The sequence below is a fragment of the Brachionichthys hirsutus genome, chromosome 15 (genome assembly GCF_040956055.1).
Source record: "Brachionichthys hirsutus isolate HB-005 chromosome 15, CSIRO-AGI_Bhir_v1, whole genome shotgun sequence".
NCBI classification, from domain to species: domain Eukaryota; kingdom Metazoa; phylum Chordata; class Actinopteri; order Lophiiformes; family Brachionichthyidae; genus Brachionichthys; species Brachionichthys hirsutus.
In genome coordinates this window covers 9,816,302-9,828,315 of record NC_090911.1, presented here as the reverse complement: position 1 = coordinate 9,828,315, position 12,014 = coordinate 9,816,302, and the positions used below count along the sequence as shown (strand labels likewise).

At 49.9% G+C, this 12,014-nt stretch overlaps 3 protein-coding genes across 3 annotated transcripts; all 3 read right to left on the bottom strand.

Moving 5' to 3' along the window:
• LOC137904388 (RNA-binding protein MEX3B) lies at positions 1 to 3,384 on the bottom strand. Its single transcript, XM_068748566.1, is given in 4 exon segments — positions 1 to 843; positions 846 to 1,193; positions 1,275 to 1,519; positions 2,865 to 3,384. Coding segments are annotated over 4 exon segments (1,956 nt in total).
• Positions 3,385 to 4,974: 1,590 nt separating this feature from the next.
• On the bottom strand, positions 4,975 to 9,536 carry mbd3a (methyl-CpG binding domain protein 3a). Its single transcript, XM_068748567.1, has 6 exons — positions 9,398 to 9,536; positions 8,032 to 8,203; positions 7,801 to 7,938; positions 7,569 to 7,659; positions 7,306 to 7,483; positions 4,975 to 6,400 (listed from the first exon to the last, which is right to left on the bottom strand). Exons 1-6 carry the CDS (start codon positions 9,409 to 9,411, stop codon positions 6,247 to 6,249), a joined length of 747 nt encoding a protein of 248 aa, XP_068604668.1. The 5' UTR covers positions 9,412 to 9,536; the 3' UTR covers positions 4,975 to 6,246.
• A 784-nt stretch (positions 9,537 to 10,320) lies between these two features.
• Positions 10,321 to 11,667, bottom strand: uqcr11 (ubiquinol-cytochrome c reductase, complex III subunit XI). Its single transcript, XM_068748562.1, has 3 exons — positions 11,539 to 11,667; positions 10,993 to 11,116; positions 10,321 to 10,574 (listed from the first exon to the last, which is right to left on the bottom strand). The coding sequence occupies exons 1-2, from the start codon at positions 11,586 to 11,588 to the stop codon at positions 10,996 to 10,998; spliced, it is 171 nt and encodes a 56-aa protein (XP_068604663.1). The 5' UTR covers positions 11,589 to 11,667; the 3' UTR covers positions 10,321 to 10,574; positions 10,993 to 10,995.
• Positions 11,668 to 12,014: the final 347 nt, after the last annotated feature.

Here is a 12,014-nt window from a genome sequence, read left to right as displayed (position 1 = left end):
CTAGGAGAAGATGCGAATGCACTGTGTGGTTGGGGTGTGGCAGACGGGGCACTCCGGCTCCGCCGACTGGCAGATTTGCCCGGCGCACTCCATGCAGAACAGGTTGTGGCCGCAGGGCACCAGCGCCGCCGTCACCTCGCTCTCGAAACACACGAAGCAGTCCCTGTTGAGCCCGGGGGCGGCGCCCGCCAGGCCCGCGACGCCGGGGGCGGGGCCGCCTTTCAGTCGGAGGCCCATCCCGCCGCCGCCGCCGCCGCCTCCCTCGGAGTCGGTGGGCGAGCCGCCGGGCAGGGAGGAGGCCGAGCAGGAGGAGTAACCGGTGGACGAGCCGCCGGAGCTGGAGCTGGACGCTCCGGAGAAGGAGCCTCCTCCTGCGCCGCCGGACTGCAGCCAGGACAGAGTGCTGAGGGGGTCGCTCTGGGCGCGGCGGGCCAGCGGGTGATCCGGGGGCCCCACGCCCGTGTCCTGGGGCAGGGTTGGAGACAGTCGCGGGGTGACGGCGCCGCCGCTGAGGCCGCTGCTGTTGCGACGCAGCGGCTGCTGCTGGGAGGAGCCGGCCCCGCCGTTAACGAAGGGCGCCCAGATGTTGGCGCCACTGAATTCGAACCCCAGCTCCTCCGAGGGCAGCCCTGGCGTGGACTCCCCCCCGAAGGTGAATCCTCCTCCGGCGCTGCTGGAGCCGGTGCTAAAGGGGCTCGTCGGGCTGCCGCCCCCGTTGGCCTTGCGCGCCGCGCTGAAGCCGTCCGAGCTCACCCCGGCGTTGTGCGCGTGGTAAGCGGCCGAGGACGACATCTTCCGGCTGGAGGACGGGTGCACGGACATCGGGATGGGAGGCGGAGGGGGGAAGATGGAGGCGGAGGCGGGCCAGAGTGGTGGCCCGTCGCCCTGGACCACAGGGACGCGCCCAGCCCCGCCCCCAGGGAGCCCAGGCCTTCGAGGCTGACGTCGGTGCCGTTGGAGTGGAAGTCATTGTCCCCCTGCAGGTCCACGAAGGTCCCCGTCCGCAGGGTGATGTGGGTCTCGATCTCCTCCCTCGCCCGGTCCACGTTCTCCGGCATGCCGGTCACCTCGAACACGGGATCTTTCTCCCGGCTGGGCGTCACGATGTAGGTGTGAGTCTGCTGCTGGATGCGCTTGATGGTCGCCCCCTTCGGGCCAACGACCAAACCGACGACTCTGTAGGGGACCCGGACCTGAACCAGAGGCGAGAGGAACCGCTGAATGTCACGGAATCACGTTAGAGCACGCAGAGCCAGGGGCGGGGCTTTCTCTACCTGTATGGTCGTCTGCCCAGGCAGGTGTGGCGGCCCGGGGAGAGAGCCCCCACCCCCTCCGGGGGCTCCAGCTTTGCAGCGGGACGCCCGGATCATGGAAAAATGCTCAGCTGCGGATACAATTTCACGTTTGGCCATCTCTACGTCCTCCCGGCGCCCGGTCACGATGAACACCGGGTCCTCGCCTCTGACGGGAGTTTTGATGTAAGTGTTGGTCTTAGCTCGCAAGGCTTTGATCTTACAACCTGAAAGACAAAGACGCACACACACACACACACACACAACGGTTAATCTCCCACAGAGACTTCTAAGACGTTTTTACAGTCGTTTCAGACCGGGTCCAACAACCAGTCCCTCCGTCACTGAAGTTAAAGTGTGTTTTATTTTAGAAACTGGGACGTTCAACCCGACGGCCCCGATAGATACGATAAACACCGCCGCGTGTGACGCAACGCAACAGCAACGAACTGCAGCGTTCCATTAAGTTCAACAACAGCTCCACTCAGCGCGGCACAATCACTGCTTTCACGCATGCATGATGTTCCCAAACGACCCGAGAACCTCTAATTGCTTTTTATTTTATTTCTTTATCGTCGCACGGGAGCCCTCTCCTTCATCCGAGGAGCCATTGAAGCCGCGGGTATGGAGGACGTGCACGAGGAGCCCCGTCTGCAGCCGCAGCAGCATCTGGTGCGCTGTGCCTTTAAATATGGTCGCTTGGTTCCCGGCGACCAATCAGAAGCGCGGAGCGTGATGTCATTCTGGGAAGCAGAAAGCATGGCTTTTTCAAACAAAGAGAACAATGCCGCGACGGCTACCGCGGCTACCGCGGCTGCGGCGGGCTAGCGGCGGGCTAGCGGCGGGCTAGCGGCGGGCTAGCGGCGGGCTAGCCGCGTCCGCGACCGTCGCAAACGTTTTTTTTTTTTTGCATTTTGTTGGGTAAATAGGAAAAATGAAACGTTTGGAAAAGCGGCCGCTGCGTCGGTAAACCGAGCTGGGTGCATGGCGGCGGAACACCGCCCAGTCCGGCTGCCCCGTTTCAGCCTCCGCGTGGCCAATCAGAATCCCTCACGAGCACGTCCCACGCACGGGGAACGGGGGGACGCTGCGTTCTAATGTCACATTTAACATCCATAGAAGCATCATGTTTCCTTTGTTTGCTGCTAGACATGTCCAGACTCCCGACAAGCTGCTGCCGCTTTGTCTGACCCCCCCCCCCCCCTCTTCCTCCTCCTCCTCCTCCTCCTCCTCCTCCTCCTCATCATCATCCACGCTCACTTTATCAAAGGCATTGTCTCCACGCTGCTAAAACAGCACATGCAAATGTGGCTCGTATTGATTTTTACATCATTATTGTGGCATTTAACACTTAAAGCAGGCCCCGACCAGAGCGCCCCGGCTCGGGTTACAAAAGTTCAGAGACCCTCCTCTCAGCAGAGACAGACACCCAAACAAAGAAGCGCTCGGCGGGCATGCTGCCCTGGTGGAGCCCTCAGGTAGCACGAAAAACAAATAAAAACACACACACGCACACACACACACACACACACACACACACACACACACACAGACACACACACCAGCTCTTACCTTGCCTCCCCACTATTTCAGCCACATGTTCGGAGCTCGGGACGGGCACGCACTCGGTCATGTTGACGCTTCTCTTCCTGCTGCAGAGGACGGAGCTTTGTTCCCCGTGGAGGACGGCGTGGGAGCCCACCATGTGGTACCCGCCCGGGCCGTAGTACTCCGGGGATGGAGAGCAGGACGCCGGCGAGTCCCGAGAGCCGTTGGCGTGCTCCAGCATCTGCAGATCCACGTAGCCGACGCCGCCGCCGCCGCCTCCTCCTCCTCCGCCCACGCCATTGCAGCCCTCAGAGCCGGGACCCTGGGTTCCATCTAAGGGGTCGACCATCCCGCCGCCGCCTCCACGGTCCACCTTCTCCAGGGCCATGAGTGACAGCTGGTCCAGGGCGAAGCGGAGAACTTCTTGGTGGTCCTCTTCCCGAGACTCCTGGTCCGTCTCGCGGGGGAGGACGACCCCGCCGTGCTGGCTGCTGATCACCACGTCGTGGTCCATGATGTCGGGGTGGAATAAAGGGCTAGGCATAGTCTCCTCCTGTGGATCTCACATCAGATCACGGATGCCTGGTTTTTTTGTTTTTTTTTGGGTGGGAGTGGATCTCTCCTCTCCTGAAAGAAAGATTTTTTTTGTGGAGTAATTGTTTAGCATTAAAGCGCACAAAATAAAAAAGGTACGAGCACAAAAGTGGAGCACCGATCACCCCCCCAAATCAACCGCATCGATGAAGGATGTGTGGATTTGGGCGCCTGCCTTCGCTTTGTCTCTGTTGTTGCTCCTTGTCTGACAACTGAGCCGCCGGGAGTCCGGTTTGTTTTGTCGGGATAGAGCAATGTCCGCTCCAACGCGACTCACACAAAGTGCTTCCCATGAACCCACACGCACGAAACAAAGTACGACATAAACTCCATTCCCTCGTACACGTTAAAAAAAAAAAAAAAATAAATAAAAAAGAAGCTGTTGTTAGCTTAAGCTAACATGCTAGTCCTACAAGAGTCCGGCACTCAGTCACGTTGTCGACCCCTTTGTTTGGGAGCACCGCTTTGCTAGCAGATTAGCTCCAGCTCTGTCAGGCGAACCAGCGTCCGTTCTGTGAGGCGGCTGCTTTAAATTAAACAAAATAAAAATACAAAACAAGTCGGGGGAAAACACTTCAACTTACTTGTCTCGTCTTTGTTCAGACCCGCTTTTTTTTGTTTTTGCTTGTCCGCCCAGTTCTTGAAGGCAGCAGCAGCAGCAGCAGCAGCCGGGAGGAGACCAGTGCTGTGCAGCGCTAGGAGCTAGTGGCTAGTAGCAGGCTAAGCTAGGTAGCACGCCAAATGGGGGACGTGAAGAAAAACGTCAAAAAAAAGAGAAAGAGTGCAGTGTTGTTCTTTCCCCTGTCTGGAGAGTCAACGCGTAATATTCCTGGGAGGCGTCACCGGGTCTTCATTCTGGGCTTTAGTCGGGGAGACCCGGAGCTCAAATTCAAGGTTAGCAATTAATCTCTAATAATAAAAATAAAAACAGCGCTTCTCGGCTCTCCCTGCCTTGCCTTGCCTTGCCTTGCCTTGCCTTGCCGCCTTGCCTTGCCTGCCTGACCCCGGTCGAGCCGCAGCCTGAGCCTTTGTCTCGCCAGGCGCACACGCCGCTCTGTCTCTCCCCGCACGCGGCACTGACGTCACCCGCGACACAACAATAGGTTCAAAGGCCACATGGCAAGCAAAGAGGGGCGAGCGTCCACGCAAGGACGCTAGTTTTATACCCTCCCTGTTTTTATGCATAGTTTCACTGTTGACATGTTTATTTGAACGTGGACATGAAATGTGTGTGTGTGTGTGTGTGTGTGTGCGTGTTCATCATGGCTACGGGTGTGTCCGGCAGCACTGAAGGATGCTCAGGGAGAGGGCGATCAGTTTGTGCTTTCTAGGAAAATAACAATAGAATGTATTAAAGGCGACAGGGGAATTTTTTTTAAAGCTTGTAAATAGTTTATGATGTGAACTAAAAGACTTTGCTCCAGGGACTCTTGTGGAATAACATTTATTTTTTCATGTGAACGCAACCCTTTTCCAAAAAAGGTAGCGCAACCTCCATCCTCCATCCGACTGGCATGAAAATTAAAGATTAAATGCCTCTTTGAATGTAAAAATAAAAATGAAAATAATGAGATACACATTTTTAGGGCTTTGTTAAATGTCCAGTTATTGAGGAGCAGTGGAGATGAGACACACAGGTGTATGAGGGACTACAGGTATGGAAGCCCATTGAATACAAACTTAATAAAATAAAAAATGAAACAAATTCACAGCCATCTGAATAGAAAGTAAGAGACATCATTCGAGTATGTTGCAAAAAACATGCAAGATGTAAATCTCAATGGCAAAAAAAAAAAAAGCCAGAAAGGTATAAATAGAAGATAAACAATGGACACTTAAAAAGGAGAGGCTGAGAGTTCTTCCATGTTCATCCTAAAATAATGAACACTTAGTGACTCATCTTGGCCATTCCTTAAATAACTACTCTTGCTTCCAACACCCCACAGTGTAAAGTTATAAAAAAATATTAAATCAATCCAGCACACATGACAATGTGTGCACTGATTTAGGACCAACCGGGAAGAAAATGCAACAAGATCACATTCGGAAATCTAAAAACAGCATCCACCTCCCCAAAAAAATGTTACAAATGACAAAACAACAGTCATAAAAGAGCTGCATTTATTTAACAAAAAAGGAACAAATCATGAGGTACAGTGCTTCTTGTTATGAGGTACGTTAGTGTCGGGGTCGTTTTTTATTTTCTGGAGGGGTTTTCTGTCGCTACCTAATCTCATTTTGAAAATACAAAAACACCATGACTTGATCGAGTAACATGTAAACTCAAGTTGTTGTGAGAAACCAATGCAAAAAACCTTTTATTCAAACAAGCTAAATGCGAAGTCACACACGCGCACACACACACACACACACACACACACACAAGTGTCTGAATGTAAAGCTGAAGCAACTTTTCTATTCCAAACCTAAAAAAAAAAAAAAAACACACACAACCAACCCGCAGTGCCGGAACCAGTGCCCCAAAAACCCGATGCGCCAGAACATTTCAGAACCAACACACTTCCAAGAGGCCCAACGTGAACTAATGCATCTAAACACACAGTGTTTTTCAGCATGCTTGTGTTTTTGACTGGGGATCGGGTTGCATTGGATCGCGGACCATTCAGAACTTGAGGTTAGGTAAACATGAACTGAAACTCAAAGCACCTTAAAAGGGTCATACTGTCTCAAGTTAAAAGGACAAAAACAGGGTGACAATAAAAATAATAAAAAAAGAGGGGTGGAAATGAATGAACCATGAGATTATTATTCAGCAGCACCGGAACCGGTCCAGTGGTTTTCTCCATCCCGACTACAACTCCTCCGTGTCCACCTGCTCGACCTTCTCCACCGTGTTGGCTGCCGAGTCGGCGGCGGCGGCGGCATCCTCCATGTGAGCCAACATGTCGGCCGTGAGGGCTTCCTCCAGCCGCCGCCTCACATTCTGCACCAGGTCTTCCTGTTTCCTACGGCGGGCAAAGACAAGGAGCAAAGAGACGTCAGCGAGAAGGAAAAACCTCCAACGGCTATGAAAATGATTAAATATTCTACTGAAATGCGTTGCAGTCGCCGTCACCGATCTACTCGTCTATTCTACACGTCGTGTTCTTTAGTTGTCGATCTTTGTCATTCACAGACAAGTGGAAGACAAAGTGACCCGCAGGTGTAAGGACCACGTATCGATATACTTTGCAACCGAAGGTTTACTCTCATCGGGTGTCTCTTCAGGCCGAGGACGGCGTGTAAACGTCTTATTATTGAAATAAGAACGCGAAACTGGCCCAGCAGGTTCACCTCTGCAAACGTCGCCATTAATAATTCAGTTTTATTCGTGAAGTTTGCGTCTGCGGCTCAAAGCTCATCGGGTTGACATTTGCTCGCTCGCCGTTTCAAACCTTCGGGGCACAGAATTGATGCAGTCAGAGGAGCGCAGCCTGATTGGTCAACCGCAGCGTCGTGTGGGAGCCAATGAAACGTCTTAAAATCAGAATAATTAGATAATCAAACATGACATGAATGATTGACGATTTATAAAAAAAAAAAAAGAAAATTCAGATAATTCAAGACTGGATCATAGAGTCTTGAATTATCGGCATAAAACCAGATGACGCGTAACAAAAACAAATACTCGCTTTACAATGTTTTAATGCCCGGGCATCTAGAAAACCTTTGATCCAAGCTCCAGACACTCGACACGTCTAAGTTATGGACTCGGTGCAGAGACTCTTTCTCCGGGGACACGAAACTGGATCTGCTCGTGTCCCTCATGGTGACACCAGTCAGATTTTTCTCAGCCGCGCGAGACGGTTGGAGGATGATGTCGTTATGGCGACGGCGGGAAGCATCCTCATCCGCCCTGCGATCGACTCACCTGATGTCTTCATCAGTCACGACGAAGGCTTTGCACAGAGGTTGCGCCGTGTTCAGCCAGACTCCGGGATTCTTCTCCACGGCGGCGGTGAGCTGTCCGGTGACGGGGGCGGGGCTGGTGTGCAGAGCGCTGGCGATGGCGGAGAGGAGCGTTTTATCGGAACTCGCGGGACCAACTCCTACGCGGGGCGGCGGCGAGGTGAAAGGGTTAAGCTTCTTCACAACGTGCACGGTGAAAGCGTGCGTTTCCTGGGCGTCTCTCACCCTGCAAGCCTTTAGGCAGATCCATCGTCTTCACCAGCTCCTCGGCGATATCGAAGGCGTTCAGCCCACTCAGCTTCCTATCCCAGAACAGCTGGAGACAGACGGAAAGCCAAAGCGAGAATTAAAGAGTTCCAGCGATGACGAGAGACGGCTCGTCATCCTCTCGTCTTCCTCTTCTCGCGTCGGTGGCCGAGCGCCGACGCTCCTCATTCCCGCTCTCTACCAGACTGACCTGCTTGGGCTGGTCCACCGCCTTCTGCGGGTCGGCCTTCACCTTGTTGGTGGGGTGATTGGTCACCTTCGTCACCGGCTGTTTAAAGATGGATGCCGTCTGTCGAACCGGTAACGTCGTGTTTAAATCAGGCTTGGCCTTTTGAGAGAGACAACAAGCCGCCCGCTTTTACGTCACGGCGCCGGAAGAAAACCCGGAGAGCTCGAACCCTGACGTGAAACGCGGGCTCACCCTGATCTGATGGTGGCCGTCGTGAAGATGCTTGTTTCTGCTGTGCTGCGCTTTGGTCCGGAGCGTCCGGGCGGCCATGGCGTGGCCGTGGGTCACACCGGTGTGAAGGTTGCCGGCCAGACTCCGGGCCATCTGGGGCTTGTGGAGAATGTGCTTCACAGGCAGCAATTCGCTACAGGAAGAAAAGCGTCATCGTCACAACGCGGGGATCCTCGTCGGCGACCGGAACGAGGACGACGCCACGCTCCGATTGGCTCCCGAATGAGGCCACGTGGCCGCTGCGTCGAGCCTAAAAACACGACCCGCCCGGACAGGTGGAACGAGAAACGGCCAACGCCACTGAAGCTAACCGAACGTTGCGTCAGCTCCCCGGGGGCGACACGTAGAATCCGTAACGTCAACACGATCCTGTTGACATCGTAACCTAATCCCAACATTTGAAATCCCGTTCATCAATGGCCGTTTGAGGTTCCTGTTTATTCTGGATCTTTTAATTAATTTCAGTGACTCTAAAGCGGTTTATCTCACAGAGACGCGTCTCTCTACGCCTCCCTGTTACTAACTTTCATCTCAGCGCTGCTTAGAGAAATAAACTCTCATCTTGTAATGTCAACTCCTTTGTTGTTTACGCACGAACAATGTCAGCTAAGTTTATTTCCACCGTTTACCCCCCCCCCCCCCCATCATCAAAGAGATTGTTATTGTGTTTGACATGCAGGTCATGCGTCGTGTATTAGATTATGTATTATAATGATTATAGATCCTTTCCCAGCTAGAAGGAAGAACCAGATGACAATCAATACATGAATGGAAGCTGAGCCCCCCCACAGATCCGTTACTAGAACGCCCCTGGATCCAAACCCTTTAGTCCTGCGGTCGAAACAAACTAAAATAAACACACCCCCCCTCATCGAGTCAGGGACACGCCCACACAGGTATAATCCGAACACCTGTGTGTCCGCGGAGGACTTTTTTTTTTTTAAGCGTAAACAGTAAAAAGAAGCCCATTTCTCATCTTAGACTTAAACAGAAACCAGTTCACACTGGCGCATTTCAGAACTGGTGCGACTCCGCTTTCGGTCCCCGCAGCGCAAGTGAAGCGTGTGTAAACAATGAAAGGTAGCGAGCTAATCAAGCTAGCAGCGGTGCGCGCGCCCCGCGCAGAAAGAATAGCGTAGCTCCGAGCGTTCGGGGCGGAGCTTCACTAACGCAGTAAACTCGTTATTATGAAAATAAAATAAAAATAAAGTGTTTGTGGAGCGAGTGTTAAAAACGGCACCGTTGGGCTGCTGGACGCTCGTGCTCGTGCTCACGCACTTCCTGCACAGAAACTTTCACAACTCCCGACCGCGTCCGTTCGTCTCACCTTTTTCTCTCCATTCCTCCGCGCTGGTTTTCGCTCTCTCTGATCTTTGACGGTGACTAAACGTGAGCGACGATGATCGTTGCTAGCTGTCCGTTATCGCAGTCATAGTACTTAAATCAGACAGGTTTGTTATCGATCCCTCCCCTCCCACCCAACCGCCGGTCAAGACACAGCTACAATTGATAATCCCTCCGCCGGGCCTTGTAACATCAGGAGCGTGACACATCCGCCAAACTCTCCGCAAGCTAGTCCGAGGATGACGCCCTCGGTCACGCGTGGGATGTAAACTATAGTGATTGAGATGCTAAAATTACAGGAGTAAAATATGCAGTTTGAATAAATAAAATAATTTGTTGAGATTTCAACCCATATTTGCAGATTGAGTCGTTATATTTTAATTTTTAGGTGCGCTTGAAAATGCACTCATGCTCAGATTTTGGCCCAAGTTTTCCTACCTTAAATATACATATATTTATTTATAGGGTCAACTTTGTGATAATAAACAAGAATTGATCACACCTAAATGATTTGTAAGTATTTATACTCTAGTTTTGTTACTTGGGAAATCTAAGGTGCTTGTTTAATATATTTTATTGACTAAATTAAGAATAAAATGTTATTCCACGACAAAAATGTAGTTAATTTATCAATAAAAAAAACAAGATGTGTACATAAAACAGTCCAAAACTTAGCCCATAGACTCAGAATGCAAATAATCAATACAAAATACTGTAGTTTCTTTTAATAGATCAGCTCCGAAACTTTAAATGCCCTTTATAATCAGTTATATAATATATGCAACATAATTCAGGACATTTCATAACTATGTCCTTTGATCTGACTGAATACACAGCAGTGAATTGATTGCACGCTGTCAGAATACGGTAAATAGGACATACTTTACTTCACCTTCAAACAGCAAGGCGTGAGGGACAGATTTATTCAGGTTCGAGCCACAGTAACAAGAATACAGAAGATACAATGAAATCCATTATCCATTCATTGAACTCCAACTCCAGTGCCTTCCCAATTTGAACAAGTTCAATGTTGACTTAAGATGCAGAATGAAAATGGCTGCTTCCAGTGACCTGGTGTGGAGCTGGACCAGAGCGCATGAAGTCAGCTGCAACAGCTCTTTACTGTGAAAAGTCTTGGCAAAAAACAAAAAGGCAACAACCTGATAAAGGAAAACACAATCATTAGTTGTAGAGTAAATATTTACAGCAATTTTAAGTCCTCATAAAAAAGGAGTTATCTTGAGAATGGAAAACAATTAACGGTCTTGGGATAACATTAAAACTTCCACTTTGTCCATTCTCTACTTCTAGCAAAGTAGCATTCCCTAATATGGCATGAGGCAGATCTGATTAAAGCAATATCATAAGAAACTGATGATCTCTTCACCGCGACACAAAAATGGGAACTAAGCGGTGTGCGAGTGCAGAAGAGAATATATTTCTTCTTTTAAAGGCCTGCTGATGGACATCTGTTATGATTTTATCTCAACAGTCTGTTCCTCCTACCAACACCACTGTTTTGACATTGTTGGTAGTGCAGTAGCAAGTACACCACACCCCCTTCACTCTGGAACTAACCTATTAGTCGTCATTCTTGTATTTGCCATTTATATAGGGAACATAATCTAAAATCAATCGCCAATCTGTGAAGTGGATCAGAGAAACGCCTCCAACGATGCCCCATGCAGACATAGTTGGGACCCTGTGGAGAAAAAGGATATTATTATTCTTTTATTTCAACCTCAATGAAAATAATCAACAGCTCCCAAATCACAACTTCGGGAGAGTATTAATAATAATTCGAGGTCAATCCGAAATAGTTTTAGATTAAGATGATTTGTCTATCAATGGAAAATTACATTTGAACCTTAAATATGAGCCGAGTGATAAGAACATCTGTAGACAATCATTACCCCCCCCCCCCATTCATTTGAGTTTAACTAACAAGCATCTAAAACCAGTATGTCCCAGAGCGATGACCTCAGCTATGCTAACAGCTACTGCTAACTAAGGACACATCAAGATTACGTTGTCTAAAATGTAATTAGCCCTGCTTGTTTCCTCTGGAAATGTAATTATTTATTTTACTACTACGAGGACAATAATAAAAAACAAACATCTCACCATGATTTGGCAATAGCCACGTATTTCGGACCCATAAATTTGCTGATCATTTTAGCTGAAGTATAGCCTAGCCTGATACACAGGACGAACTTCCGCCGCCGGGCTCTCTTACTTCCTGTTTTGGTCTCCTTCGTTGGATTCTACGTTCACTGGCGGTTGCAAACGACCTCATATATGTTTTACTGCCACCTATTGACTGAAATACAGGACAGTACGCACACGCGCTCTACAATCTAAACTTTATTTATTTACAGACTCTGTATAGTGACGTAATTATAGTAACAGTAGTGTTATTAGCTTTGTTTGTTCCTATCTGTACCTGTGCTCACAGCATGATTATCTTTTCTATCAAGTGTATGGAAGATCACTCTGTTTCCTTCCCAACGTGACATGGTGGTGGGATCACATTTATGAAAAAGACATTTCTCATTTTCAACAGCTGTTATGTCAGCGTGCTATTTTTAAATTTTCCAATA

What these genes read in the sequence shown, in the direction of transcription:
- mbd3a (XM_068748567.1), bottom strand. An exon ending in ACGGCCACCATCAGATCAGG is followed by an intron (nt 7,939 to 8,031) that starts GTGAGCCCGCGT and finishes CTCTCTCAAAAG; the next exon opens with GCCAAGCCTGATTTAAACAC. An exon ending in CGGTGGACCAGCCCAAGCAG is followed by an intron (nt 7,660 to 7,800) that starts GTCAGTCTGGTA and finishes GTCTGTCTCCAG; the next exon opens with CTGTTCTGGGATAGGAAGCT.
- uqcr11 (XM_068748562.1), bottom strand. Translation starts at nt 11,588, where the DNA reads ATGATCAGCAAATTTATGGGTCCGAAATACGTGGCTATTGCCAAATCA. An exon ending in GTGGCTATTGCCAAATCATG is followed by an intron (nt 11,117 to 11,538) that starts GTGAGATGTTTG and finishes TTTTCTCCACAG; the next exon opens with GGTCCCAACTATGTCTGCAT.